This window comes from Oncorhynchus masou, chromosome 27 (assembly GCF_036934945.1).
Source record: "Oncorhynchus masou masou isolate Uvic2021 chromosome 27, UVic_Omas_1.1, whole genome shotgun sequence".
Classification (NCBI taxonomy): Eukaryota; Metazoa; Chordata; class Actinopteri; order Salmoniformes; family Salmonidae; genus Oncorhynchus; species Oncorhynchus masou.
Window position 1 is genome coordinate 39,206,495 of NC_088238.1, and position 19,765 is coordinate 39,226,259.

At 40.7% G+C, this 19,765-nt stretch overlaps 2 protein-coding genes across 2 annotated transcripts in view; both read left to right on the forward strand.

Moving 5' to 3' along the window:
• Positions 1-3,224: 3,224 nt before the first annotated feature.
• Positions 3,225-11,329, forward strand: hmgb3a (high mobility group box 3a). Its single transcript, XM_064940158.1, has 5 exons — positions 3,225-3,330; positions 6,725-6,954; positions 7,720-7,859; positions 9,352-9,526; positions 9,853-11,329. The coding sequence occupies exons 2-5, from the start codon at positions 6,805-6,807 to the stop codon at positions 10,009-10,011; spliced, it is 624 nt and encodes a 207-aa protein (XP_064796230.1). The 5' UTR covers positions 3,225-3,330; positions 6,725-6,804; the 3' UTR covers positions 10,012-11,329.
• Positions 11,330-15,343: 4,014 nt separating this feature from the next.
• arrb2b (arrestin, beta 2b) overlaps positions 15,344-19,765 on the forward strand; it is a 72,355-nt gene continuing 67,933 nt past the window's right edge. Inside the window, exon 1 of the mRNA XM_064940159.1 lies at positions 15,344-15,586. Coding sequence (XP_064796231.1) covers positions 15,564-15,586 — 23 coding nt within the window. The 5' untranslated portion in view covers positions 15,344-15,563. The remainder of the gene's footprint in view (positions 15,587-19,765) is intronic.

The window sequence follows — 19,765 nt, forward strand, 5'->3', positions numbered from 1 at the left end:
ATGTAGAAGTTGATTTACCCTTCAGACTACAGCTGCTGAATGATGGAGAAGTTGAATTACCCTACAGACTACACTGCTGCAGGATGTAGAAGTTGAATTACCGTATAGACTACAGCTGCTGAATGATATAGAAGTTGAATTACTCTACAGACTGCAGCTGCTGCAGGATGTAGAAGTTGAATTACTCTACAGACTACACTGCTGCAGGATGTAGAAATTGAATTACTCTGCAGACTACAGCTGCTGAATGATGTAGAAGTTTAATTACCCTACAGACTACAGCTGCTGAATGATGTAGTAGTTGAATTACCCAACAGACTATAGCTGCTGAATGATGTAGAAGTTGAATTACCCTACATACTACAGCTGCTGAATGATGTAGAAGTTGGATTACTCTACAGACTACAGCTGCTGAATGATGTAGAAGTTTAATTACCCTACAGACTACAGCTGCTGAATGATGTAGAAGTTGAATTACCCTACAGACTACAGCAGCTGCAGGATGTCGAAGTGGAATTACCCTACAGACTACACTGCTGAATGATCTAGAAGTTGAATTACCATACAGACGACAGCAGCTACAGGATGTAGAAGTTGATTTACCCTACAGACTACAGCAGCTGAATGCTGTAGAAGTTGCATTACCCTACAGACTACACTGCAGCAGGATGTAGAAGTTGATTTACCATACAGACTACACTGCTGCAGGATGTACAATTTGAATTACCCTATAGACTACAGCTGCTGAATTATGTAGAAGTTGAATTTCCCTACAGACTCCACTGCTGCAGGATGTAGAAGTTGAATTACCCTACAGACTACAGCTGCTGTAGGATGTAGAAGTTTAATTACCCTACAGACTACACTGCTGAATGATATAGAAGTTGAGTTACCCTACAGACTACAACTGCTGAATGATGTAGAAGTTGAATTACCCTACAGACTACAGCTGCTGCATGCTGTAGAAAAGTAGCCCTTTCCTGCAGTCAAATTACCTACTGGCGTCATGGGTGGAATGTTATTTTAGACTGGGTTTCTGTACAGCACTGTACATCATTTGATGTAAGAAGTGTTATATAAATACATTTGATTTTATTCATATTTTTAATACTCAATCAACTTAAAAAATAATATTAATAACGCTGAAAATCTGGTGTTTCTATGTCAAACGATTTTGTTGTAGTTCAGTCTTCTGTGATGTATAAAACATTTAATTTTGGGATACTAACTACAAATGTAACACATTTCAACTCTATATCTGACATGGTCCAGGTGTCTTCTATTTTTAAGCCCCTTGCCATGTGTGTGAGGTGTGTACTTTTGTCTCAAAGTAGATATATTTAAGACTACCAAGAAACACTGTGTGACCCTGATTTAACCTACTGCAGTAAAAGGTTTAATTACTCTACAGCTACAGGCTACAGCTGCTGCATGATGTAGAAGTGTAATTACTCTACAGCTACAGACTACAGCTGCTGCAGGATGTAAAAGTGTAATTACTCTACAGCTACAGACTACAGCTGCTGCATGATGTAGAAGTGTAATTACAGCTGTGCAGCACTACCAATGTTGTGATGGCTCCACCTATAGCCCATAGACAATTCCTATTGAATTTTAGCTTTATAGCCCTTTTCTCAGATACCAGAGGCTGTTTCTGTTGCTCTGCTGTCACCTTGGGTCAAAAGCATAGAGAAAGGAGCATGGGAGCAAGTGATCTATGACAAATCATGCAAGTTTTTGGAAATGGAACGGAGACCAAATCACATATATTTAAATGTGGAGTTGGATGTGTGCCATTCCTTCACCTTGGGGATCAGATACTGTTTGGGTCTCTTGTGCAGTGTGTATGCAGTCTTTTGGTCCAGCCCTACTATAACACACATCGCACACCTTAGGGTAGGTGTAGCTGGAGGCAGTAGGGTAGCTTCTCCCTACTACAGCACAACTGGGTACAGCTCCCAAAGAGGACCATTGGCCTGCCCTGCTTTAAAACAACAATGCACAACTCCAGTCCTTGAGGGTTGCATGCAGTCCCGCTGATTTTCATATATCTTCCCACACCAGCACTTCATTGATCAATATGATTGATTGGTTTAAGAGTCTAAACACCTGGTTGCCATGGTAAAAATATATCTATGATTAAAAGGAAATGGCGAAAATCAACAAACACTGAAATATATGCATTTGCTTTAAAGGGACAGTTCACTCAAAATGGTGTGGCCCACAAGAAGTAGATCTGGAGGACCCCCCTTTAAAGGGATAGTTTAGTCGGAGGTAAAACATGTATTAGAGCATTTTCCTGAAGAGACCATTCCACATAATCTATTCTATAGATTCCACTATAAGCAATGAGAGAAATCCTCAGGTCTTAATCTCAAATTAATGAGAAATATAGCACCATCTAACTACATTTTATTAAATGATTACAACATGGTAATTATCCTACAGTGATTCATTAAATATGATAAACTTGGTGGTTCGAGCCCTGAATGCTGATTGGCTGACAGCCATGGTATATCAGACCGTATACCACGGGTATGACAAATAATTTATTTTTACTACTCTAATTACGTTGGTAACCAGTTGATAATAGCAATAAGGCACCTCGTTGGTTTGTGATACATGGCCAATATACCACGGCTAAGGGCTGTGTTCAGGCACTCCTCGTTGCATAGTGCATAAGAACAGCCCTTAGCTGTGGTATATTGGCCACAATACCACACTTCCTTGGGCCTTATTGCTTAATTATCTATAGGCCTAACTCCAATAAACTATACATTTTATCACTACATATGTAAAACTGTAGTAAAATTCATTCATTATCGTATTATGTATATCCATCCTTTGTCAATTCAATGACTTTACAGGTGTGTTCAGATCTGTATCTGTAGCCTACTGTCCTATTTGAACCCATCACCTGAGAAAGAACGCTGTCTCCCAACATCTAAAAAGATCTCCCATTGAACCTCTATGTCAGCATACAGCCTGTACCCATACGCACTAACAGCACACACTGCCTACCATCCTCACCCTGTGAACTTATTTCTATACTAGTCTAAAACTTTTCTCAGCGGCTCTTTTTCAAAGGGGTGGGTGTGACCAGGCCTCCGTGACGACCAATAACGAACAAGAAATCCGGAGCGCGTGTGAAGACACGTCCAATCAGCAGTTTGGGAGGCTATTTTGAATCAACCCGGCCGCTAGCCAATCAGGCCGTTCTCGTATTGAGCTAGCGCGAGGCTGTGTAGTCTACATGGGGATAGAGAAGATAGGGGAAAGGCGAGACTGTAGGATTCCAGAATCCAGACTGACTGATCGTTAACAATACAGGTACGTTCCACTGTTATGTTATTCATAACGCAATAATAACATGACATTAACATTTATTTTTATTTTTTTACTTTTCCATTGAAATACCTTAAGAATATTGTTTTGTGTTAAATTAGATTGTCATTTTAATCATTTGAAGTAAGATTGTGTTATTTTTAAGTGTTTATGTGGTATTTTAGTGCAATTATAGTTTACATGTGTTTAGATGTTATTCATCTTGCAGGCAAATAGTGTTTGATAATTTTCCTCCCTATAATGTGTGATGTGTTGTGTTATTGACAGAAATCTGCCGAGAATGTTCTTGATCTATTTTATTGTCGTTTACATGGTCATTTACCATATAACGAAAATGAACATGTCACTGTTGTTTCGTTGACTCTTTGTTTTTTCCTGATTTTTAAAGTAACCAAAAGTTATTAAACTGTACATTTTCTGAGGCTTGTATTCCTCACACGCATCTCTGCTGTGTGACACTGAATATGGCTGGCTATAGCCTGTCTACGAATAACACTGTCCTTCTATTGCGAACCAATTTCGATGTCATCTACATAAATACTCGTACATTTTCAGAGGAAATGTTCGTTTTCCGCCCGACTTTATTATCTCTATTCAACCATGTAAAGAAAATGTGAATGTCATCGTCGAAAATTAGTTTTGGAGATTTGTATCTTGCTTAGTCAAATGATCGCTCTCACCATGTAGTAAAATGGCTGGCGATTTAAACCATTGAAGAGAGACAGTTCTAACACGGAGAAGGGACGGCGATTTTTTTTGGAAAAAAACAATTTCCTACGGACGAAAAATACCGCTCTTTATCGTTTTCCATTCGAAATGTTTATCTCTAACTTTTTGCCGTAAAGGATTTTTATTTCCCCCCTTTTTACTCATTTTCGCAACTTCTCGCTTGCACCAGGGTGACTCGCATAAGAAATGGCTGGCGCACTGTCTTTGTTAACGGATAGCAATGCACCAAGCGACCGTCAGGGGTATAACTTCGGAAAACAGTGAAATGTCACGAAATACGCATTGCCAGTTTTACTGTTTTAACATGAATAAATATAACCGTCTTTATTTTATCTGACTACGTTGTTTTGTTTTTAATTAACGGTCAAATTTAGTCGTTATAGCCCTTGGAACCGGAGGTGGTGTGTATCGCTTTGTTACATAGTCAAGCCCATAAGCCTTCCTCTCGCTAGACCTACAGAAGCCATTTTATTCAATGGGAGCTCCAGCGAAGAACAGCAAGCTCTCTTCGCCTGTATAGCAGCTAGTACTACCCAATACAAGGCGCTATGAACTGGGACTGAAAGCAACCGAACGGAGCGGCGAATTAAAACCAGGCAAAGTCATACATTTTTGGGCAAAGTAAGATCTAGATATGCAAGAAGGTGGAAAATAAACAGGAGTTTCTCTCATGAGAACGCATTTCACAAAATGGAAGATGAATAATTCGCGTTGATGACCTTTGTTTTTTCTCTGTCCGTGTAGTTGAAGCTTCTCATTCTATCGCAACATTGTAACCAGAGTCGGAGCGCTCGCTATACTATAGCTTGTATGAAGAGAGTTGAGTTCGCGTTGCGTTGGACGCAGTGAAGTAAAGTTTAGGGGAGCTGAAAAATATGAAATTAAAAACCTGAAAATGGCTAATGACAAGGAGGTGGGCGGTGGCGAGAGGAGAATATGGCGGGGCATCCTTATTAGATTGAGATTTAATGTAAGGTATTTTGTAAAAATTCAAAAATTATTTTTAGATTCGAAATCGTTTTTTTTCTTCCAATATTGAATTTATATCAGAGTATGAATTCACATTCCTAACAATGATATCATATTTCTCAAATAGTTAGTAGTTAAATCATTTTAAGTATTTTTGAGGAATTAAAATAAAACACTTTAAATAATGCAATCGTATTACATTGTAATTACATAGTACATTGTACAACATAATAACAAATCAAAAACAGACATCAAAACAGCACACAGACTCCTAGATACATTATTTAAAATTCATATAATTTCCTTAATTCCACATTTTCCTTAATTCCAAGACTCCTTGAGCAATTTCTTCTTCAGTGTCACACCCATAGAATGCTAATTCATTTCAACCAATTCTAATTCTAGAGCTAATTGGAACTCATTCAGATTTTATAACTCATTCTAAGTCTAGAACTCATTCTTATTCTATGGTTCCACCATACTATGAAGTCGACCTTCACTTGGTGGCTAAATGATGTTAAATGAATATAATAGATGTTGCGTAATCAAATTATGTCTAAATTAGTCTATTCATTTTAACAAACCAATATAGAGACTTTAACAAATGTTATCAAACCTTGATTGAATAATCATAAAAAATGAAAATGCCATGGCCAATGTACACTGAACAAAAATATAAATGCAAGATGTAGTGAGCATTTCTCCTTTGCCAAGATAATCCATCCACCTGACAGGTGTGGCATATCAAGAACTGATTAAACAGCACAAATAATTACATAGGTGCACCTTGTGCGGGGGACGATAAGAGGCCACTCTAAAATGTGCCGTTTTGTCACCAACACTATGCCACAGATGTCTCAAGTTTTGAGTGAGTGTGCAACTTGCATGCTGACTGCAGGGACCTTCACCAGAGCTGTTTCAAGAAAATGGAATGTACATCTCTACCATAAGCTGCGTCCAATGCCGTTTTAGAGAATTTGGCAATACATCTAACTGGTGGCAATTCGAATGCACAGCGATGCCGTGACTAGATCCTGGGACCCATTGTCGTGCCATTCCTCTGCTGCCTTCACCTCATGTTTCAGCATGATAATGCACTGCCACATGTCGCAAGGATCTGTACACAATTTCTGGAAGCTGCAAAATGTCCCAGCCTACATACTCACCAGAAATGTCACCTATTGAGCATATTTGGGATGCTCTGGATCGATGTGTATGATAGCGTGTTCCAGTTCCCGCCAATGTCCAGCAACTTCGCACAGCCATTGAAGAGGAGTGGGACAACATTCCACAGGCAACAATCAACAGCCTGATCAACTGTATGCGAAGGAAATGTGTCGCGTTGCATGAGGCAAATGGTGGTCACACCAGATACTGACTGGTTTTCTGATCCATGCCCCTAACTTTTTTTTAGGTATCTGTAACCAACAGATGCATATCTGTATTCAAAGTCCATAGATTAGGGAAATCCATAGATTAGGGCCTAATTTATTTATTTCAATTGACTGATTTCCTGATATGAAATGTAACTAAATTGTGACATGTTGCATTTATATTTTTGTTCAGTATTCTTTGTCAGTTTCATCACCTGATCAAAAAATATATATTTTGTTTACTTCCCCAGCAAAAATCGAACCACAGCATTGAATGAACCGATATCCATCTTCTCTCCACTCTCCAGATACTGACCCAATCAACCACCTGACCAATTGACCAATAAACGAGTTACACAACGCCACTAGGCCCCGCCCAGTGACCAGGATGGCTAAAGGCACCCCTGGGAAGCCCAAAGGCAAGATGTCTGCCTACGCCTACTTTGTTCAGACCTGCCGTGAGGAGCACAAGAAGAAGAGTCCTGAGATACCTGTCAACTTTGCTGAGTTTTCCAAGAAGTGCTCCGGACGATGGAAGGTGAGAATAGAATATAATAGAATAGATCTTTATTGTTCTTCCGAGAATGCGATTGATTGTTGGTGGATGGGATTGATTGTTGGTGGATGGTTGATTCATTGATGTGTAGACAGATGATTGATTGATTGTTTAATTGATGAACGATGATGACTTTTAATTTTCTTCAAGAGGGAATTATTTTCACAGCTCACAAGTCACTGTATAGACATGATGCTGACAAGATGAGATAGTAGATTTTTCGAGTTTACATCTCTTAATACTACGTAGTGCACTGCACATGTTTGGTTATTGGGACGGAGCTAAATGAAATTCAATCATTCTTTTGTTTCCAAATCTATTGTTCCCATAAAGGACACGTTTGACAAACGTACTGTACAAGTCAAGAATGGCAAGTTATTTGGTAACGAATGAGCAGTTACATATTCCCCACTTTAGGTGGCGCAACAAGACCACACATGTATTTAATGATGTCATGCTGACTTAGCATGCAATGTAAATTTATGTCAGCAATTATATTTCCCCCAAAAATTGCAACAGAAAACACAAAAATACTGATGTCTTATATTGAAGGACACGTCCACGTAGCCCCTCAAGGGTACAGGGTTAAGTCTATTTATCATGTATAAAAAATACTATGAAACGCTTACAACACATGCAACCTTGCATAAGAACTTTTTTTGTTTGGTGCTTAATGAACACAAACCGTGTGTCCATCTACTGGTGGGAATGTTTTAAAGTGGTATAAATGTTATGATTTTTTTGCAGACTATGTCTGGCAAAGAGAAGGGGAAGTTTGAGGACATGGCGAAGCAGGATAAGGTGCGCTATGACAATGAGATGATGCACTTTGCCCCTGGCGGCAAGAAGGGAAGGAAGAAGGACCCCAATGCACCAAAGAGGCCCCCGTATGTACCACACACACACACACACACACACACACACACACACACACACACACACACACACACACACACACACACACACACACACACACACACACACACACACACACACACACACACACACACACACACACACACACACACACACACACACACACGCAGACATTATTCATACCCCTTGACCTATTCCACGTGTTGTTGTGTTACAGCCTGTTACACCCATCTACACACAATACCCATAATGACAAAGTAAAAACATGTTTTTAGAAATATTTGAAAATGTATTGCAAATTAAATACAGAATTATCTCATTTACATAAGTTTTCGCACCCCTGAGTCAATACATGTTATGAATCACCTTTGGCAGTGATTTCTGGGTAAGTTCCTAAGAGTCTTCCACACCAGGATTGTATAATATTTGCACATTATTCTTTTAAAAATTCTTTGAGCTCTGTCAAGTTGGTTGTTGATCATTGCAAGACAGCCATTTTCAAGCCTTGCCAAAGATTTTCAATCCGATTTAAGTCAAAACTGTTACTAGGCCACTCAGGAATATTAAATGTCATCTTGGTAAGCAACTCCAGTGTAGATTTGGCCTTGTGCTTTAGGTTATTGTCCTGCTGAAAGGTGAATTTGTCTCCCTGTTGGACAGCAGACTCAACCAGGTTTCCTCTAGGATTTTGCCAGTGCTTAGCTCTATTCCGTTCTTTTTATCTGAAAAAATTAGAAAGAACGCCTGTATCTTTGTAGTGACTGGGTGTATTGATACACCATCCAAAGTTGAATTAATAACTTCACCATGCTCAAAAGGATATTTTATTTTTTATCCATCTACCAATAGGTGCCCTTCTTTGCGAGGCATTAGAAAATCTCCCTGTTTTTTTGTGGTTGAAATTTACTGCTCGACTAAGGGACCTTACAGATGTGTGGGGTACAGATATGTGGTAGTCATTCCAAAATCATGTTAAACACTATTATTGCACAAAGAGTGAGTCCATGCAACTTATTATGTGACTTGTTAAGCCATTTCTTTTGTATTATTCCACTTTGACATGATGGGTTATTGTGTGTAGGCCAGTGGCATTTAGCACATTTTTACTCCTGAACTTATTTAGTCTGGCCATAACAAAAGGGTTGAATACTTATTGACTCAAGACATTTCAGCTTTTCATTTTTTATGAATTTTTTCAAATTCTACATTATGGGGTATTGTGTGTAGGCCTGTGACACAACATCTGAATTTAATCAATTTTATATTCAGGCTGTAACACAACAAAATGTGGAAAAAGTGAAGGGGTGTGAATACTTTCTGAAGGCACTGTATATGACTGGGTGGACAGACGGGGGGACAGGCAGACACGCAACACACTACTTAGCTCGTGTTTATATCAATACTCACATAAGACGTCACATCACCCAAAATGACAAAAGAAAATCCATACGGGTAAATAAATGAATATTGTACCTTTTTTTTAAATTGTACCTTTCTCCCTAGATCTGGTTTCTTCATCTTCTGCGCGGACCACCGGCCCAAGATCAAGGCCCAGCATCCCAGCCTGGGGATAGGGGACGTGGCCAAGAAACTAGGCGAGCAGTGGAACAACCTTACTGATGCTACGAAACAGCCCTACCTGATCAAGGCCAACAAACTCAAAGACAAGTATCAGAAGGTAGAAGAACAACTGTGTATTAGTTTTTGAATTAGTGCTTTTTTATATTCAGATCCTCTTACATTTAGGATAAGCTGCTCTTCCTTGGGGTCCACTCAGAATACAATACTAAGCAAACAAACCACACGCCGACAGAACCAAGATGCTATACCTTGCTATGGGTTCATCTCGAAAGGAGATAAGGGGAGGAAGCCACCTTAGAGATGTATCCATATCGCTTGTAAACTTCATTCAGATAGTAAGATAGTAATATAATATGATAGTGATAATAACACATTTGTCTCCCTCCCTACTCTCTCTCACTATCTCTCTCTTTCTCTCTCCAGGACGTGGCTGACTATAAGTCCGGTAAGGGGAAGGTGGGTGCTCCGAGCATGGTGATGGCCCCTAAACCCACGACGAAGAGTAATATGGATGACGATGATGATGATGACGACGAGGAAGACGAGGAGGAGGATGAGGAGGAGGAGGAGGATGACGAGTAGACCGACCGCGTTCTGTTTTGTGTGTTGTGTTATTATGATGACGATGAAGATGATGACGACGATGGTCATGATTATTAAGGGATGCAGGGTTTTTTTTTCAGTTTGAAATGCGATTTGTAGGGGTTAGAGGAAGAAACACTGGTGATATCTTTATGTTGCTTAATTACGTTGCTCCGCCCCTGCCACACTTCCCTCCTCCCCACTCTTTGTTGTTTTGACTTTGTCACTATGTTGATTTTGTGTAAACCGCTTACGCAAAGTTCTCTATGTAACACTGAGTCCAGTTAAGAAGTTGAGACTGTACGTTACCTCGGCAACTGTGATTGAACTCAAAGCAGATCCCTAATAATCCCCCCAACGGCTGTGTGTTTGCACACATGCACATGTGTGTGTGTGTTACTGTGTCCATTTCACCAGCACTGTCCAGTGTCTTCCTCAAAACCCTCATGGCATTGTCACTATACTGGGTGTACATCGATTCAACGGAGAAGCATTTAAAACCAGTAGTAGCATTGCGGCAAAACATTCTGTTTTTGGGGTGCGTCCCAAATGGCACCCTAATCCCTATACAGTGCACTACTTTTGACCTGGGCTCATAGGGAATCCCAAAGAGCTCTGGTCAAAAGTAGTGCACTATATAGGGAATAGGGTGTCATTTGGAAGGCAGTCATATTTTTATTTTATTTTTTAAGAATGTGCAAGGTGGTGTGCTACTGTATATGGTTGGTTTAGACTTAGTCCTTGTTTTTCCCGTTTAACAAAAGAAATGGAGGCCTCCGGATGTAAGGTGATATCAGATTGCACATATCTAGTAGTGGTGTTGTTGGTGTAGCTAGGTGGCTGTGTATGTAGCTGTGTGTTGGTTGTTGCACCAGGAAGTGTTGTAATCGTGAAAGTCGAACTCACTGTTCAACAGCCTCCCATGTAAACAAACAGTCATGGCTGGTTAGCTAGTGCACGCTGGCTAACAGTAATTTCACACTACAACTCACTCATTGTCTGGGGTAATTCCTAACTTCCATTTAAGTCAAATTTTCACTTAGTCATGCAACAGAGGAGGGTGGATACCATCCAACCAACGGTATATAACGGAAACTATTATCTCCCTTTTGGCTAAGTGACTTTTACTATTAACCGTTCGTTCATTGTTACAAGATCTTCTCATGGTTTAAAACACGACACATTGAGTGAAAAAGCACGGCTGTTGACTATTATAATAAACCTGTACTTATCTGTATCTAAGAGGATTTTTTTTTCTTTTTTGTATGTTTTAGAAAAGCTACGTTTGCTATTATTATTAAAGTATGACATTTTTACACGTGGTGTTATGTATTAATGATTTCCTTCCAAACCATCTAAACTTGCTCCACACTTGTCTGCCAAAAAAGTGAACATCCCTGCCTATAACACATGTATTATTCTTATTATAAAAAGAGTTGTCTGGATATTATAACTCAAAATTGATCAACAATAAAGATAACATGATTTGCCCTTTGAACTCTATACTTTACTCTTAAAATAATTATCCTGCTGGTCAGATACCTGACTTATTCCATCTCAACCTCCAGGGTTGACAACCGAATATTCTAACAAACAATTACAACTTCATATTTTTTACATTACACGTTGTTGATTAATCAATGTGATATAGGTCACTCTAGGGAAAATCCTAGAATTCACCTTAAATCCCTAATTTTGACAGGTAAATCTGATTTTACTCCCACATGTCCTACAGTGTTATTATCCTCTTGACAGTGAAATATAATGGGTCTGTATTACCACTCTCTTTAAAGGGATATTTCACCCAAATTACAAAATGACACATTGGTTTCCTTTTCCCTGTAAGCAGTCTATAGACAAGTTATGACAGCAATCCATGCATTGGTTTAGTTTCCCTGGCATTGTTTCCACATGCTAACGTTTTAGCATTTGCGGCGCAAATCCCATTCAAGTCATGGGACCGATATTAGCATTTGTCCAAATCATCCGAAAGTATCTCCAATTTCTTGTGAAGCTCAACAAAGTAATTTACAGATGTTTTGAGCATGTGAGAAAAATGCTTAATATCGGTCCCGTGACTTGAATGGGATTTGTGCCACGAATGCTAAAAGATTTGCATGTGGAAACAGTGCCAGGGAAACGAAACCAAAGCATAGATTGTTGTCATAACTTGTCCATAGACTGCTTACGAGGCATTTAGTAATTTGGGTGAACTATCCCTTTAACCACAGCATTGCACAATCCACAGAGTGACTCCCTTAAACAATATACATAGCTCTCAGTAGGGGTCCACAGGTCTATTGTTAGGCAGCGTTGACATGTTTGGATAATGGTATTAATTGGGTAATAGAGTATGTACTATATGAATGGTGTCCGCTGGGTCACAAGGGGGTGATTAGAGGGTTGTTTTCGAAGAATTAAAGAGTGGAAGACCCTTGCTTCTCTCTCTAGGATAAGGGTTGTGGTTGAGGCTAAAGTTTGGGTTAGTGAAGAAAATGGACTAGGGCTAGGATGGACTGTACGTTTGGGACTTTGTCTGCCACCATGTCACGTCCGTCAGAATGCAACGAAGGAGATGGAGATGAGGAAATCCAGGTTTGGTGGTATTTATTACTCGCACAGTTGAACAATGCAGGAATGAACGGAGAACGTGGGGGAGGGTTTGGTTGGAGGTTAGAGTGGATGTGAGTAACTAGGGTGTGCTTCAGGGTGTAGCTTGTAAAGCCTTGGAGGTGGATGTGAATAACACGGATGTGCTTCAGGGTGTGGCTTGTAAAGCCTTGGAGGTGGATGTGGATAACAAGGATGTGCTTCTTGTAAAGCCTTGGAGGTGGATGTGAATAACACGGATGTGCTTCAGGGTGTGGCTTGTAAAGCCTTGGAGGTGGATGTGGATAACAAGGATGTGCTTCAGGGCGTGGCTTGTAAAGCCTTGGAGGTGGATGTGGATAACAAGGATGTGCTTCAGGGCGTGGCTTGTAAAGCCTTGGAGGTGGATGTGGATAACAAGGATGTGCTTCAGGGCGTGGCTTGTAAAGCCTTGGAGGTGGATGTGGATAACAAGGATGTGCTTCAGCTTCAGGCGTGGATGTGGATAACAAGGATGTGTAAAGCCTTGGAGGTGGATGTGGATAACAAGGATGTGCTTCAGGGCGTGGCTTGTAAAGCCTTGGAGGTGGATGTGGATAACACGGATGTGGTGTTCTGGAAGGGAGATACAAAAGGGAAACATTAGGGACACAACATAAGAGGTGCATGAATCATAAAGTAGTACCAAGTGAACATGGGGAGAATGTGAGCTTAACATGAACGTTAAACTGAGGAGACTGCAAACTCATACCTAGAACAAAGGAGCCATAGAATTTTGCAAGTGGTGGACATGGATATACAAAGGGATATAACATTGGGCAACAAGTATGTATTATTAAGGACTTCTTCAAACAGTATAATAACAAAGACTACTTACTTCATCCTATCAGGCACAATGGAAGGATGAAGGATAGGGCCACCCACAGGGCCACCTAAAGCATCACCAAGCATTAACTGAACCGGTAGGTAGGAAGGAGCATGCAGCTTATTATGGGGAATGAAAGGGGTGAAAAATGTAGAGGAGAGTGGAGTGGGAACAGGTGTGGATGGAAGGGGAGTGACCTAGGAGTCCTGTAGGGGTGCCATGACTCTTCACAGCAGTTAGGGTTGAACTAGGATGTAGACATGAAGCTAGGGTTAGAGTTAGGGTTGAACTAGGATGTAGACATGAAGCTAGGGTTAGAGTTAGGATTGAACTAGGGTTGAAAAGGTAGCACACTAACTCCAACTCCAACTCCAACCCTAATACCCCCCCCCCCCCACCACCAGCACCACCACCAACAACAACAACAACAAATAGAGCTCCCCATCTCTGAATTCCAATGTTAAGCCCTCCTCTGCATGTACTGTGCCAATGAATTGCACAGCTGTGATCACATCTGGATTCACTACGTTCTACATTTTGCCGCTAGGTGGCAATAGAGCTAGATGGACAATCACAAGCATGCAGGGTTGGGTAGGTTACTTTCTAAATATAATTGGTTATAGTTACTAGTTAGTTACCTGTCCAAAATTGCAATCAGTTATGTACATTTTGGATTACCCAAACTCAGTAATGTTATCTGATTACTTCCAGTTACATTTGGATTACTTTCCCTTTAAGGGGCATTGGAAGAAGACAAAAAGGATCCATCAAACACATTTGGTGTGTCATCGTAGTGATCTCTGACTTGTGGTCAGAGTCGCTCAGGTGGAACAAACTCAAACGTGCACCGATTTACAATGCTGAATTTAATGTAATTTCACACAAACGCACATACGGACGCACACAGACACACACATTTATTTTACTATCCTTGTGGTGACCAAACAATTGTTTCCCATTCAAAATCCTATTTTCTCTAACCCCAAACCTAAGCCTTACTCCTAAACCTAATCCTTACTCCTAAACCTAACCCTTACTCCTAAACCTAATCCTTACTCCTAAACCTAATCCTTAAACCCACTTGTCCAAATGTTGTTTTACAAACCAAAAACATATTCACGCACGCACGCACGCACGCACGCACGCACGCACGCACGCACGCACACACACACACACACACACACACACACACACACACACACACACACACACACACACACACACACACACACACACACACACACACACACACACACACACACACACACACACACACACAGGGAAGCAGCCTCTCCAATGACAAATGATGACCAAAAAGGTCTCAGCGCTGAAGCAGATTATCCTATTGTTGCACCAATATTGATTATAAAAAAATAACTGTCAGGCCTTGCAGTGAAAGCAATCATCTAAGGAGCATTCTCTCAAGTGTCACCTTTGAAATATATAACATTCCTATATGAAGTCTATAACCTAGCCTACACTTCTATTACATTTCAATACCATATTAAAATCAGGATTCAATCCAGAAATTTTGTGGTGAACTGGGGACAGGGAAACCCTGAATTCGGTTTAAGGTTTGGTTATTTTGGTTATTCCCTATGGAAATGCACGACAAACGGGAGGACATTGAATTATGATTGTGACAAGAGTAAAACAAATACATTCTGCCAGCGATTTGTTTTCCTCCTTATCGGTGACAAAAAGCCACACCCTCTTCCTAAAGCAGATTTATAATTGGTGGGCCCGAGGGCAAGGGCGGGCCAACCTTGTTGTCGTTCACTAATTCACATGTTTCCGAAGCAGCAATTGGTCGAAGGTGGTGTCTGTCACATGGGGAGGGCGTCGCTCTGTGTTTCGCTCGCTGTCAGAACTGGAGAAGGCGAGGAACGAAACGAACTGTTCATTGCCGTCTGTAGGCTGTGGAAACGGAATTTCAGGTAGCTAACTGTGCGAGCCGAACCGTGACGGATTGGACCTCGAGCCCGCAACGGAGAGGAGGAAAGAGGAGAGAATTGACGAAGACCTTGATATCCAAAATAGCGTTCAGATTTACACAAATATTACACTTTAGTAGCACTGAAACACAAGGCCTGCGAAGATGGGAGACAAGGCAGGCACCAGGTAGGAGACGTTCTCAGTATTATTTTTTTTTTTTTTTTGGCGTTTGATTTTTTTGAGGTGATGTTTTGTGTTATTTGGGAAAATAGGCAATCGACGGGATGAAAGGGTGGCCTAGGTTAACACGCAGAGACTGGGACGTGAAGGCAGCACACTGGTCGAGTTTCCCAGCAAAGAATCCGCGATAAGAAGGGGTTAATTAAGAAGTGTGCTCGTTGGTTCAGGGGAAGAGAGGAGGGAAGGAGGGAGTGAGAATTGCAGTGCAAACGATATCATCATCATCATCAAATATGCTCGCAACGCATAGCCTAGCCTACGGACTTGTGGCGATACAGTTATCCAGCATGCAAAACAGTGGATCAGTTTGTCAGCTGTCAGAATTCGCATAGGGTGGGGTTACATGGCAAACAACCTTCAATACATCATGAATTCTAGCCTACTCCAACCAGATCTAACAAGTGTTGATGAACTCGGCTATTGTAACCAGCGACTTGGATGTCTTGATACAGTGTTTATAAAAATGATATTACTGTGTGCGGCCTCATCATTGTCAACGTGAAAACTCTTATTATTACAATGTAACGTAGACTGCAGTAGGTTAACCTATTGCCAGGGCCGAATTAATGCAGGGTCTCACCGGTGCTGAAGCCCCTGGGTCCAGGGCCGTGGGGGCCCAATAAGCAGAAAAGATATTAACAAAAATAAAATAATTAAGGAAATATATATACTGTTTAATTGATATGTAGTATATATGTTATACTTTTTCAATGCAACCACCAACCACAGGAAGACTGAGGAGCCTGCTCTCAATGAGTGTAGACAGCCTGCTGCCGCTCTGCTCATCATCACATGGGGGAGGAGAGGAGGTAGAGGGCCCATGTGGGTAACTGGGGGCCCCTGCCTTGATAGGGTAACAAACAAAAATGGTCTAATAAATAAAATGTGACTGGCTAATTGTGTGAGTTATGGGCTGGGCCCAAGAAGCATAAAATAAACAATATAGATTTTTAAATGTAATATAACGTTTTATCCAACCACGGGAGCCTGCTCTCAAGTACAGCAGAGAGCATAATTTAGCCACAGAGGATCAATAGTTTGTAAAAAAAAAAAAAAAAAAACTGTGGATTGAGTTTTATCACAAGCACATACAGTATCTGCCTAAATTAAGGAAACACTAGCATGAAGTGTTTTAAAGGGGTATTGTACCATCACAAGCTGCCAGAACACATTCAATGCGCCTTGGCATAGATTCTACAAGTGGGCCTAACCATGCCAGGAAAAGGCAACCCACACCATAACATATACCTTGTATCCTTTGTTTTCTCAAGTGTTTTCTTTATTTTGGCAGTTACCGGTATGCCTACAGTCGGAAAGGCCTCAGTTTGGGTAGCATGCTTAACAAATACAGACTAGCGCTTGTTGCGTTGTGGCCATAGCCATGTAATCCATAGAAGGGTTTTGTAACTTCTTACCCTAGCAATTTGACTGTTAAACTCATGGTTACACTAGCAATGGATGCCAGTCCTGACTTGAATTAATTATATTTCTGTGGTTGGTTGCAGCTGACGGTTTGCTTTTTTCACATTTCAAAATTAAATAGCCAGGAAAAATGCACAGTTTGAAAAGCAAATGCCTACTGCTGAGAAAAGTAGACTAATCTGTCTGTAAAAGCAATAGATACATTTTTCTCAAATCACAATTTGAAGCAAACAGCAGCACTGTTTTTTAAAGTATCTCATCTTGAGATAGGCTAAAGCCATCACTGTGAGTAGCATATGGCTTTATCTTCATAATTAGGTGTGTCAGTTTCTCACTGGACATTTTTATTTAGTATCCTACTGTAGATTATGATATCTATATATACAGTGCATTCGGAAAGTATTCAGACCCCTTGACTTTTTCCACATTTTGTTACGTTACAGCCTTATTCTAAAATGTATTAAGTTAGACATGTTCCTCATCAATCTACTCACAATAGCCCATAATGACAGACGACACAGTTTTTAAAACCATTTTTGCACATTTATTTTTAAAAAATACAAAAAAAGCAGGGAAATACCTTATTTACATAAGTATGCAGACCCTTAGGGGAAGAAGGCCCTTGGTCAAGGAGGTGAGAGATAGGACAACCATCTCTGCAGCACTCCACCAATCAGGCCTTTATGCCAGAGTGGCCAGATGGAGGCCACTCCTCAGTAAAATGCACATGCCAGTCCGCTTGGTGTTTGCCAAAAGGCACTTACAACTCTTAGACCATGAGCAACAAGGTTCTCTGGTTTGATGAAACCAAGATTTAACTCTTTGGCCTGAATGCCAAGCATCACGTCTGGAGGAAATCCCTACGATGAAGCATGGTGGTGGTGGCAGCATCATGCTGTGGGTATGTTTTTTGGCGGCAGGGACAGGGAGACTCGGGGGAAAGATGAACGGAGCAACGTACAGAGAGATCCTTGATGAAAACCTGCTCCAGAGCGCTCAAGACCAGGGCAAAGGTTCATCTTCCAACAGGACAAAGACCCTAAGCACACAGCCAAGACAACGCAGGAGTGGCTTCGAGACAAGTTTCAATGTCATTATGGGGTATTGTGTGTAGATTGATGAGGAAAAACATAACAAAATGTGGAAAAGGCAAGGGGTCTGAATACTTTCTGAAAGCACGGTATATATATATGTGTGTGTGTGTGTATATATCTCTATATCCTCATAATATTGTACAATCTGTGTGTTGCTTTATTGGCCTGGGCTATTGTTTGTTTGAATTCAAGACCAGATTGATCTCAGTTTGTCAGAGGAGCCATTTGGGGCCTATGATCTCTTAATCCGGCCCTGCTTGCTGCCCCACTTCATTTTTAGGGTAACCCTGAATGTCATGCACAAGGCTACCTCTAAAAGCCGCCAACTGTTTGTCTGTCTGTTTCTGTGGAAATAAAACTGGAACGTTATCCTACCAAAAGCATGACACCTCCGACTATGACGTGTGTTTGACGTATGGTTCTGGTTTAAGTCTAGTGCACGCACACGTGGTGGTAGCTCGAGCCTAGACCTTGGGAGTTCATGATCCGAGATGCAGTATAATAGATAGATCCCATATGAAATACTCATTCTGTTTTTCTCTCTCTGTCTCACTCTCTCACTGGCTTTCTCATTCTGACTGTTTCTCTCTCTCTCTCTCTCTCTCTCTGTCTCACTCTCTCACTGGCTTTCTCATTCTGACTGTTTCTCTCTCTCTCTCTCTCTCTCTCTCTGTCTCACTCTCTCTCTCTCTCTCTCTCTCTCTCTCTCTCTCTCTCTGTCTCACTCTCTTTCTCTCTCTCTCTCTCTCTCTCTCTCACTGGCTTTCTCATTCTGACTGTCTTCTCTCTCTCTCTCTCTCTCTCTCTCTCTCTCTCTCTCTCTCTCTCTCTCTCTCTCTCTCTCTCTCTCTCTCTCTCTCTCTCTCTCTGTCCATCTGAATTAGCCTACAAATGGAGAAAGCTAAATATTGTTTTCTTTAATCCCCTCCATTCTTAGTTGAATGTGACCACTTGAGGAAGAAGAACAAATGAACATGTTTAATGTGGTTTCCTTTTCTCTGTGTGTGTGTGTGTGTGTGTGTGTGTGTGTGTGTGTGTGTGTGTGTGTGTGGTGGGTTTTATCTATCTTATGGGTGTGTGGGATGTGGGATGTTGTAGTTTAAACCTGATTATAACGGGGTTCTTCTTTTGCCAACTGACCAAATAAAAACATAACAAAGAAAGCGGTAGGCAAGGCCTATTGATTAGCAAAGGGTATATTCCAAATAGCAGACTTTTCCCTACATAGTGCACTACTTTAGACCAGAACCCTATCGGCACTATTAGGGCTGGGCGATATGGCCTAAAGATCATATTGAGATTATTATTTTTTTCAAACTTATGTCCGTTTCACAATAGGATATATACTGCATATCTAAAAATACAAACAAATCTCTAAAGCTTTGTTGCACAATTAACGGTCAAATACACTTCATTTCAAACAGTCAGGAGTAATCAAATGAATTCAGGGCTTGTAAAAGGATACCAAGGCCAAGTATCAGCCTTCCACAACCATACGGCCCACTAATAAGCTAACTATTTAGCCAAAATAGTTTAACCTGATTTTTTTTGTAATAATCACTGATCTGGCGTTATAGTCTGTCTATGACAATTCCTTTTTGTTACAAAT